General features: G+C 39.7%; 1 protein-coding gene across 2 annotated transcripts in view; it reads left to right on the top strand.

The window, feature by feature from the left end:
• The window catches only part of LOC117323412 (sn1-specific diacylglycerol lipase beta-like), a 30,591-nt gene extending 21,083 nt beyond the window's left edge, over positions 1–9,508 (top strand). For both annotated transcript variants that reach the window (XM_033878634.1, XM_033878625.1), the window contains 4 exons: positions 3,991–4,132; positions 4,901–5,047; positions 5,921–6,027; positions 6,931–9,508. In XM_033878634.1, coding sequence (XP_033734525.1) covers positions 3,991–4,132; positions 4,901–5,047; positions 5,921–6,027; positions 6,931–7,117 — 583 coding nt within the window. In that variant the 3' untranslated portion in view covers positions 7,118–9,508. The remainder of the gene's footprint in view (positions 1–3,990; positions 4,133–4,900; positions 5,048–5,920; positions 6,028–6,930) is intronic.
• Positions 9,509–12,384: the final 2,876 nt, after the last annotated feature.

Genomic DNA, 12,384 nt, shown 5'->3' with positions numbered 1-12,384 from the left:
TCATCACTCCACACACATACACTGTCATCACTCCACACACATACACTGTCATCACTCCACACACAAACACTGTCATCACTCCATACACATACACTGTCATCACTCCATACACAAACACTGTCATCACTCCACACACATATACTGTCATCACTCCACACACATACACTGTCATCACTCCACACATACACTGTCATCACTCCACACATACACTGTCATCACTCCACACACATACACTGTGATCACTCCACACAAACACTGTCATCACTCCACACACATACACTGTCATCACTCCATACACATACACTGTCATCACTCCACACACAAACACTGTGATCACTCCACACAAACACTGTCATCACTCCACACACATACACTGTCATCACTCCACACACATACACTGTCATCACTCCACACACATATACTGTCATCACTCCACATACATACACTGTCATCACTCCACACACATACACTGTCATCACTCCACACACATACACTGTCATCACTCCACACACATACACTGTCATCACTCCACACACATACACTGTCATCACTCCACACACATACACTGTCATCACTCCATACACATACACTGTCATCACTCCACACACAAACACTGTCATCACTCCACACAAACACTGTCATCACTCCACACACATACACTGTCATCACTCCACACACATACACTGTCATCACTCCACACACATATACTGTCATCACTCCACATACATACACTGTCATCACTCCACACACATACACTGTCATCACTCCACATACATACACTGTCATCACTCCACACACATACACTGTCATCACTCCACACACATACACTGTCATCACTCCATACACATACACTGTCATCACTCTACACACAAACACTGTCATCACTCCATACACAAACACTGTCATCACTCCACACACATACACTGTCATCACTCCACACATACACTGTGATCACTCCACACACATACACTGTCATCACTCCATACACATACACTGTCATCACTCCACACACATACACTGTCATCACTCCACACACATACACTGTCATCACTCCACACACATACACTGTCATCACTCCATACATATACACTGTGATCACTCCACACACATACACTGTCATCACTCCACACATACACTGTCATCACTCCACACACATACACTGTCATCACTCCACACACATACACTGTCATCACTCCATACACATACACTGTCATCACTCCACACACATACACTGTCATCACTCCACACACAAACAGTCATCACTCCATACACATACACTGTCATCACTCCACACATACACTGTGCTGTGATACCAGTGATATTAGGGCCAATAGAGAGATGTCAGTTTTGTTCTTTTTCAGAAGCTTAATATAAATATTTTGGCATAAATTCTAGAATATTGTATGAACTAATCATGAACATGATCTGTATAAACATGTGAACATGATCTGTATAAACATGTGAACATGATCTGTATAAACATGAACATGATCTGTATAAACATGTGAACATGATCTGTATAAACATGTGAACATGATCTGTATAAACATGTGTACGATCTGTATAAACATGTGAACATGATCTGTATAAACATGAACATGATCTGTATAAACATGTGAACATGATCTGTATAAACATGTGAACATGATCTGTATAAACATGAACATGATCTGTATAAGCATGTGAACATGATCTGTATAAACATGTGTACGATCTGTATAAACATGTGAACATGATCTGTATAAACATGAACATGATCTGTTTAAACATGTGAACCTGATTTGTATAAGTATAAACAGGGTTTGCATGGGCCTTGAGCAAGCCTTGAATTCCACCTTGGGCCTTGAAAAGCTTTGAATTTCATTCTGGGCCTTGAAAACTTGGATTCAACTTTGTCTATGCTGCCTCCCCTACCGACGTTAATAATTACCATGTCAAGTTGTATGTCCATGCTGCCTCCCCTACCGACGTTAATAATTACCATGTCAAGTTGTATGTCCATGCTGCCTCCCCTACCGACATTAATAATTACCATGTCAAGTTGTATGTCCATGCTGCCTCCCCTACCGACGTTAATAATTACCATGTCAAGTTGTATGTCCATGCTGCCTCCCCTACCGACATTAATAATTACCATGTCAAGTTGTATGTCCATGACCCCTCCCCTACCGACGTTAATAATTACCATGTCAAGTTGTATGTCCATGCTGCCTCCCCTACCGACGTTAATAATTACCATGTCAAGTTGTATGTCCATGACCCCTCCCCTACCGACGTTAATAATTACCATGTCAAGTTGTATGTCCATGCTGCCTCCCCTACCGACGTTAATAATTACCATGTCAAGTTGTATGTCCATGCTGCCTCCCCTACCGACGTTAATAATTACCATGTCAAGTTGTATGTCCATGCTGCCTCCCCTACCAACGTTAATAATTACCATGTCAAGTTGTATGTCCATGCTGCCTCCCCTACCGACATTAATAATTACCATGTCAAGTTGTATGTCCATGCTGCCTCCCCTACCGACGTTAATAATTACCATGTCAAGTTGTATGTCCATGCTGCCTCCCCTACCGACATTAATAATTACCATGTCAAGTTGTATGTCTATGTACCTCCCCTACCGACATTAATAATTACCATGTCAAGTTGTATGTCTATGTACCTCCCCTACTGACGTTAATAATTACCATGTCAAGTTGTATGTCCATGCTGCCTCCCCTACCGACGTTAATAATTACCATGTCAAGTTGTATTTTGATCAAGTGGATAGTTTTTATTCTCTTGTTCCTCGTTGCTTTTTTGTTCTCATGTTCCCTCTCAAGATGACTTAGATGACGGGTAAAATGGGCCTTGGATATTTAATTAAGACATTGAATGTTTCGTTTTTAGATGGTGGGCTATTCAAATCGTCCTACATATACAGTGGTTTGTTGTTTATCCATAAACAATCCTTGTTATCACTATTTCTTGGGTAGTACTGAAAGGATATTTCTCATACTTCACATGTAGGTTCCCCCAAGGACCCTGGTTGTGTCTGTTTGTGAGTGGTAAGGAAACAAAACGGCCGACAAGTAGCCATTTTGGATTTTGACAGTTGAAGTTCATTATCACTATTTCTTGGAAAGTACTGGAAGGTTATTTCTCAAAATTCACATTATGGTTCCTAATTGGGCCCATTAAGTTTTGAAACTGAACAGGAAACCAGATGGCCATCTTGGATTTTGACAGTTGAAGTTTGTTTGTGCTATTTCTTGAGAAGTACTATAATGATTTTTCTCAAACTTGCCATGGTACTCTAGTACGTTGTGTCAATTCAATTTTGAATCTGATTCGGAAAACAAAATGGCTAACATGCGTCATCTTGGATTTTGACAGTTAAAGATTAATTGTTACCACTATTTCTTGAGAAGTACTGATTCAGAAGTAATATTTCTAAAACTATACATGTAGCTTCTCCTTGGTCTTTAGTTGTGTCCATTAAATTTTGCATCATATTGGGAGAACAAATTACCAACAGGCAGCAGTCTTGGAATTCGGCAGTTGAAATTTGTTGTTGATGTATTTCAGAAAGTTCTTTTAAGATATTTCATAGACTTCAAATGTAGGATCCTCATGTTATCAAATGATTAAGAGGAAGAGGGGAAAGAAAGGAAAAGCAAAGAAAAGAACTTTCATATGGCCCATAAAAAGATCATTCAATGGTGGATGCCAAGATCCCTCTGAGATTTCCTTATTTACTGTTATTGTTTTGGTCAGTCATGTAGAAGGTGGCATTGTGTCACTGGATCCAGGAAATACTCAAGTGACTGACAATAGTCTCCTAATCATCCACTTAAGTTGTTCTTACAATAATGATATTTTCTACCAGTTGACATGAAGTAATATTTAATGTTTAAGATGCCTTAAGTTAATATCTCCTGTTTTAATGTATTGAAATAGTCGTTGAGATGTTGAAACCTATTTAGATATAATTTTTCCCCCCAGCCTTGAGGCCAGCACCTGTTGCTCAGACTATATTTGTTCTGTGGTGTTAGGACGGGACCTTGTACCAAGGCTTGGTATTTGCTCAATGGAACATCTTAAAACAAGCATATTGACAGCTATACGTTGCTGTGATAGACCTAAGGTAAGTATATTTAAAGTATTGTTATGTGTTACTATATGTTACAATGTGTTACTGTGTGTTACTATGTGTTACTATGTGTTTCTATATGTTACTATGTGTTACTATGTGTTACTATGTATTTCTATGTGTTACTATATGTTACTATGTGTTTCTATGCGTTTCTATGTGTTACTATGTGTTACTATGTGTTTCTATGTGTTACTATGTGTTTCTATGTGTTCTATGTGTTACTATGTGTTACTCTGTTTTACTATGGATCACTATATAATTTGAAGTGTTATTATGTGTTACTATGGATTGTGTTACAATGGATTACTATGTGTTGTTATGGATCACTATGTGTTTCTATATGTTACTTTATGTTGTATTATGGATTACTGTTTGTTTCTATGTTACTATGGATAACTATGTGTTACTATGTGTTACTATGGATCACTATGTGTTACTATGGATCACTATGTGTTACTATGTGTTACTATGGATCACTATGTGTTACTATGGATCACTATGTGTTACTATGGATCAATGTGTTACTATATGTTACTATGTGTTACTATAGATCACTATGTGTTTATATATGTTACTATGTGTTACTATGGATAACTATATGTTACTATGTGTTACTATAGATCACTATGTGTTACTAAGGATAACTTTGTGTTTCTATATGTTGTATTATGGATTACTGTTTGTTTCTCTATGTTACTATATGTTACTATGTGTTACTATGTGTTACTGTTGATTACGATGTGTTACTTTGTGTTGTAGTATCAGGTGATAGCCAGTGGTATGTGGCAGGCAGTGTGTGCTTTGTGTCCTGGGGACAATGCTAAATCTTGTGGATGCGGAATTGACCAGCCTCTCATACAAGACTCCGGAACTTCTGCATATGTCACCGGACAGAGGAATGTAGAGGTAGGTCAAAACCCTTCATCAGATATGGGATAGATCTGTCTGTACATTACTTCACATGAATAGCACCATACATGTTAATGTTAACTATTTACAGTCAATGAAAGAATTGGAAGTGTGCTGTTTACAGTCAATGTAATAATTGGAAGTGTGCTGTTTACAGTGGGTGTGTGGATTTTTAAGGTGTAATGTTTACAGTAGATGTGAAGGTTGAAGGTGTAATGTTTACAGTAGACTGAATGTGTAATGTTTACAGTAGAATGAATGTGTAATGTTTACAGTAGACTGAATGTGTAATGTTTACAGTAGACTGAATGTGTAATGTTTACAGTAGACTGAATGTGTAATGTTTACAGTAGATTGAAGGTGTAATGTTTACAGTAGACTGAAGGTGTAATGTTTACAGTAGACTGAATGTGTAATGTTTACAGTAGATTGAAGGTGTAATGTTTACAGTAGAATGAAGGTGTAATATTTACAGTAGAATGAAGGTGTAATGTTTACAGTAGAATGAAGGTGTAATGTTTACAGTAGACTGAATGTGTAATGTTTACAGTATAATGAAGGTGTAATGTTTACAGTAGATTGAAGGTGTAATGTTTACAGTAGACTGAAGGTGTAATGTTTACAGTAGAATGAAGGTGTAATGTTTACAGTAGACTGAAGGTGTAATGTTTACAGTAGAATGAAGGTGTAATGTTTACATTAGATTGAAGGTGTAATGTTTACAGTATAATGGAGGTGTAATGTTTACATTAGAATGAAGGTGTAATGTTTACAGTAAATGTGTAGATTGAAGGTGTAATGTTTACAGTTGATGTAAGAATTGAGATGTAGTGTTACAGTTGTAAGGTGATAAGTCTGTATTGATTACAGGAAGCTATTCAGAGTGCCATTATGCAAAGTGAACAGTACAGGATCACCTACCCCACCATGTACCCTCCTGGCCAGGTCCTACACATCATGGAAGTTGATTCAGATAGGTATGTAGACATTAAGGCTAAAGACCGTATTAAACCCGACGTAGGAGATTTCTTACATTGAGGAGAAGCCTCAAGCCTTGATATCTATAAAGATTAAAGACTGAATTAAACCTAACATAGGAGATAGCCTCAAAGGATTTTTCCTCCGCTACATGTGTTGGTTTTTTTTCGCCAAGATAGGGATGTTCATGGCTGGGATCTCGATGAGGTATATTTTTTCTAAACATAATTGATCGCTTATAGTAGATTTTGTCATATTCTTATCTATGTCATTCAACTTTTGAATGTTATAATCTGGTAACATTTATTTTCCCTTAACTGTAAATATTACTTGTTTAACTTTATTAACATATTGGATGTCTTTTAGAAGAGCATTATCAAACTAACAAAAATGATTAACTTTTTAAAGTCTGTATGTTTAAGTTCAATTTCTACTGAAGAATTATACAATTGCTACCAGAATTTTCACCTGACAACTATTAGGCTGTGATGACTGCATATATTGCACCCCAATTCACTACAAAATTGTTATAGATTTAGGCACCAATTAAAAGTGGATTCAGGAGTATTATACTGGATAACTCTGTCACTACCAGATGTAGGTGTATTTGTTTTAGGATTTACTCAATACTAGGAAGGATTATCACAGACAAGGAAATTAGCATGTTTGGCTTTATAACTGAGCTGTAATGGGTGTGGTTATTACAAGATAAATATCATTACTTTGATATGTCTTTGGTTCAGTTGTGTACAATTGTTTGTTTTTTCCTATTTACATGCATGTTTATAAGGTTAATAATGTATCTGAAAAAGAGTGCTTAGTCAAGCAAAATATTACAGTATGTGACAGTTTTGATGATGATAACTTTCATTTATTTAATGTAACCTTAAACACTTTTGTAGGTCATGCTTTGCCTCACCAGCCTATTTTGCTGAGTGGAAAACACCTGCTGATTTCCAGGAAATCTTGGTTAGTCCAGACATGCTGACGGACCATCTCCCAGACAATGTGTGGAAGGCACTTGTCCAATTGGCTGACAAACAGTTTAACCCGAAGCCTCCACGCTGTACTTCAAGTACAGCTATGTGACAGTACCAGTTCTAACTGATGTTTAGTTTTACTATCCTTCAAGCTTTACCTTATGCAGTTGCATGTCCAATGTGCCTTCCTGTTATAACTCTTGCTCAAAATTAGCGTATTTTTATATTGCATTCATATGTCATGTAATATTTTTACTTATTTATGAATCCCTTATTAGCTCAGTTGGTCCAAATGAACAAGGTGAGCTAATGACATACTGTGGCATCCGGCGTCCGTCATCTGTCGTCCTTCCGTCTGACAGTCAACAATTGACTTCTTCATAATCGCTGATTGGAATTTAAGAAAATTTGACTCGAAGCATTTCTAGGAAGTTGAAATTCAAAATTGTACAAATGGTGTGGTTGACTCCCCAGGGGCCTAAGAGACGGGGCCAAAAGGGGTCAATAGGGCTGTATTGATATTTAAATAAATTCTCTATAAACAATCAATGGATACCTCTCATATATATCTTGTAGCATCGTTTTGGGATGGGGATTCAAAGTTGTGCAAATGGTTGAGGTTGACCCCCCAGGGGCCTGAGGGGTGGGGTCAAAATGGGTCCATTTGGCATTATTGATATTAAAATCTTCTTCTCTGGAACTAAGCAATGTATCACATTAATATTTCATTGGTAGCATCCCTTGGTGACTGGGATTAAATTTATGTAAATGATGGACTGACCCCCAGGGGCCTGAGGGTAGGGGTCAAAAAGGGTCCATTTGGCAATTAAACATTATGGCAATTAATGATTTCTCTGGAACTAAGTAATGCACATATGACATTTATATTTGTAAACATTGTAGCTGTGTCCATGTGTACCCACTAAACAGTGTAGCTGTGTCCATGTGTACCCACTAAACAGTGTAGCTGTGTCCATGTGTACCCATTAAACAGTGTAGCTGTGTCTATGTGTACCCACTAAACAGTGTAGCTCGGTCCATGTGTACCCATTAAACAGTGTAGCTCGGTCCATGTGTACTCATTAAACAGTGTAGCTGTGTCTATGTGTACCCATTAAACAGTGTAGCTTGGTCCATTTGTACCCATTAAACAGTGTAGCTGTGTTCATGTGTACCCATTAAACAGTGTAGCTGTGTCTATGTGTACCCATTAAACAGTGTAGCTGTGTCTATGTGTACCCATTAAACAGTGTAGCTGTGTCCATGTGTACCCATTAAACAGTGTAGCTGTGTCTATGTGTACCCATTAAACAGTGTAGCTTGGTCCATTTGTACCCATTAAACAGTGTAGCTGTGTCTATGTGTACCCACTAAACAGTGTAGCTGTGTCTATGTGTACCCATTAAACAGTGTAGCTGTGTCTATGTGTACCCATTAAACAGTGTAGCTGTGTCCATGTGTACCCATTAAACACTGTAGCTGTGTCTATGTGTACCCATTAAACAGTGTAGCTTGGTCCATTTGTACCCATTAAACAGTGTAGCTGTGTCTATGTGTACCCACTAAACAGTGTAGCTGTGTCTATGTGTACCCATTAAACAGTGTAGCTGTGTCCATGTGTACCCACTAAACAGTGTAGCTGTGTCCATGTGTACCCACTAAACAGTGTAGCTGTGTCTATGTGTACCCATTAAACACTGTAGCTGTGTCCATGTGTACCCACTAAACAGTGTAGCTGTGTCCATGTGTACCCACTAAACAGTGTAGCTGTGTCCATGTGTACCCATTAAACAGTGTTACTCGGTTCATGTGTACCCATTAAACAGTGTAGCTGTGTCCATGTGTACCCATTAAACAGTGTAGCTGTGTCCATGTGTACCCATTAAACACTGTAGCTGTGTCCATGTGTACCCACTAAACAGTGTAGCTGTGTCCATGTGTACCCACTAAACAGTGTAGCTGTGTCTATGTGTACCCATTAAACACTGTAGCTGTGTCCATGTGTACCCACTAAACAGTGTAGCTGTGTCCATGTGTACCCACTAAACAGTGTAGCTGTGTCCATGTGTACCCACTAAACAGTGTAGCTTGGTCCATGTGTACCCACTAAACAGTGTAGCGTGGTCCATGTGTACCCATAAAACAGTGTAGCTGTGTCCATGTGTACCCACTAAACAGTGTAGCTTGGTCCGTGTGTACCCATTAAACAGTGTAGCTTGGTCCATTTGTACCCATTAAACAGTGTAGCTGTGTCCATGTGTACCCACTAAACAGTGTAGCTGTGTCCATGTGTACCCATTAAACAGTGTTACTCGGTTCATGTGTACCCACTAAACAGTGTAGCTTGGTCCATGTGTACTCATTAAACACTATAGCTCGGTCCATGTGTACCCATTAAACAGTGTAGCTGTGTCTATGTGTACCCATTAAACAGTGTAGCTGTGTCCTTGTGTACCCATTAAACAGTGTAGCTGTGTCCATGTGTACCCATTAAACAGTGTAGCTGTGTCCATGTGTACCCATTAAACAGTGTAGCTGTGTCCTTGTGTACCCATTAAACAGTGTAGCTGTGTCCATGTGTACCCATTAAACAGTGTAGCTGTGTCCTTGTGTACCCATTAAACACTATAGCTCGGTCCATGTGTACCCATTAAACAGTGTAGCTGTGTCCATGTATACCCATAAAACAGTGTAGCTGTGTCTATGTGTACCCATTAAACAGTGTAGCTGTGTCCTTGTGTACCCATTAAACAGTGTAGCTGTGTCCATGTGTACCCATTAAACAGTGTAGCTTGGTCCATGTGTACCCATAAAACAGTGTAGCTGTGTCCATGTGTACCCACTAAACAGTGTAGCTTGGTCCATGTGTACCCATTAAACAGTGTAGCTCGGTCCATGTGTACCCATAAAACAGTGTAGCTGTGTCCATGTGTACCCACTAAACAGTGTAGCTTGGTCCATGTGTACCCATTAAACAGTGTAGCGTGGTCCATGTGTACCCATAAAACAGTGTAGCTGTGTACATGTGTACCCATTAAACAGTGTAGTTGTGTCCATGTGTACCCACTAAACAGTGTAGCTGTGTCCATGTGTACCCATTAAACAGTGTAGCTGTGTCCATGTGTACCCATTAAACATTGTAGCTTGGTCCACATGTACCCATTAAACAGTGTAGCTTGGTCCATGTGTACCCATTAAACACTGTAGCTGTGTCTATGTGTACCCATTAAACAGTGTAGCTTGGTCCATTTGTACCCATTAAACAGTGTAGCTGTGTCTATGTGTACCCACTAAACAGTGTAGCTGTGTCTATGTGTACCCATTAAACAGTGTAGCTGTGTCCATGTGTACCCACTAAACAGTGTAGCTGTGTCCATGTGTACCCACTAAACAGTGTAGCTGTGTCTATGTGTACCCATTAAACACTGTAGCTGTGTCCATGTGTACCCACTAAACAGTGTAGCTGTGTCCATGTGTACCCACTAAACAGTGTAGCTGTGTCCACATGTACCCATTAAACAGTGTAGCTTGGTCCATGTGTACCCATAAAACAGTGTAGCTGTGTCCATGTGTACCCACTAAACAGTGTAGCTTGGTCCATGTGTACCCATTAAACAGTGTAGCGTGGTCCATGTGTACCCATAAAACATTGTAGCTGTGTACATGTGTACCCATTAAACAGTGTAGTTGTGTCCATGTGTACCCACTAAACAGTGTAGCTGTGTCCATGTGTACCCATTAAACAGTGTAGCTGTGTCCATGTGTACCCATTAAACATTGTAGCTTGGTCCACATGTACCCATTAAACAGTGTAGCTTGGTCCATGTGTACCCATAAAACAGTGTAGCTGTGTCCATGTGTACCCACTAAACAGTGTAGCTGTGTCCATGTGTACCCATTAAACAGTGTAGCTCGGTCCATGTGTACCCACTAAACAGTGTAGCTGTGTCAGTGTGTACCCATTAAACATTGTAGCTGTGTCCATGTGTACCCATTAAACAGTGTAGCTGTGTCCATGTGTACCCATAAAACAGTGTAGCTGTGTCCATGTGTACCCATTAAACAGTGTAGCGTGGTCCATGTGTACCCACTAAACAGTGTAGCTTGGTCCATGTGTACCCATCAAACAGTGTAGCTTGGTCCATGTGTACCCACTAAACAGTGTAGCTTGGTCCATGTGTACTCATTAAACAGTGTAGCTGTGTCCATGTGTACCCATTAAACAGTGTAGCGTGGTCCATGTGTACCCATAAAACAGTGTAGCTGTGTCCATGTGTACCCACTAAACAGTGTAGCTTGGTCCGTGTGTACCCATTAAACAGTGTAGCTTGGTCCATTTGTACCCATTAAACAGTGTAGCTGTGTCCATGTGTACCCACTAAACAGTGTAGCTGTGTCCATGTGTACCCATTAAACAGTGTTACTCGGTTCATGTGTACCCATTAAACAGTGTAGCGTGGTCCATGTGTACCCATAAAACAGTGTAGCTGTGTCCATGTGTACCCACTAAACAGTGTAGCTTGGTCCATGTGTACCCATTAAACAGTGTAGCGTGGTCCATGTGTACCCATAAAACAGTGTAGCTGTGTACATGTGTACCCATTAAACAGTGTAGTTGTGTCCATGTGTACCCACTAAACAGTGTAGCTGTGTCCATGTGTACCCATTAAACAGTGTAGCTGTGTCCATGTGTACCCATTAAACATTGTAGCTTGGTCCACATGTACCCATTAAACAGTGTAGCTTGGTCCATGTGTACCCATAAAACAGTGTAGCTGTGTCCATGTGTACCCACTAAACAGTGTAGCTTGGTCCATGTGTACCCATTAAACAGTTCAGCGTGGTCCATGTGTACCCATAAAACAGTGTAGCTGTGTACATGTGTACCCATTAAACAGTGTAGTTGTGTCCATGTGTACCCACTAAACAGTGTAGCTGTGTCCATGTGTACCCATTAAACAGTGTAGCTGTGTCCATGTGTACCCATTAAACATTGTAGCTTGGTCCACATGTACCCATTAAACAGTGTAGCTTGGTCCATGTGTACCCATAAAACAGTGTAGCTGTGTCCATGTGTACCCACTAAACAGTGTAGCTGTGTCCATGTGTACCCATTAAACAGTGTAGCTCGGTCCATGTGTACCCACTAAACAGTGTAGCTGTGTCAGTGTGTACCCATTAAACATTGTAGCTGTGTCCATGTGTACCCATTAAACAGTGTAGCTGTGTCCATGTGTACCCATAAAACAGTGTAGCTGTGTCCATGTGTACCCATTAAACAGTGTAGCGTGGTCCATGTGTACCCACTAAACAGTGTAGCTTGGTCCATGTGTACCCATCAAACAGTGTAGCTTGGTCCATGTGTACCCACTAAAC

This window comes from Pecten maximus, chromosome 1 (genome assembly GCF_902652985.1).
Source record: "Pecten maximus chromosome 1, xPecMax1.1, whole genome shotgun sequence".
Lineage (NCBI taxonomy): Eukaryota > Metazoa > Mollusca > Bivalvia > Pectinida > Pectinidae > Pecten > Pecten maximus.
Note: the sequence above shows the minus strand (reverse complement) of the source record. Positions and strands in the feature narration are given on the sequence as shown.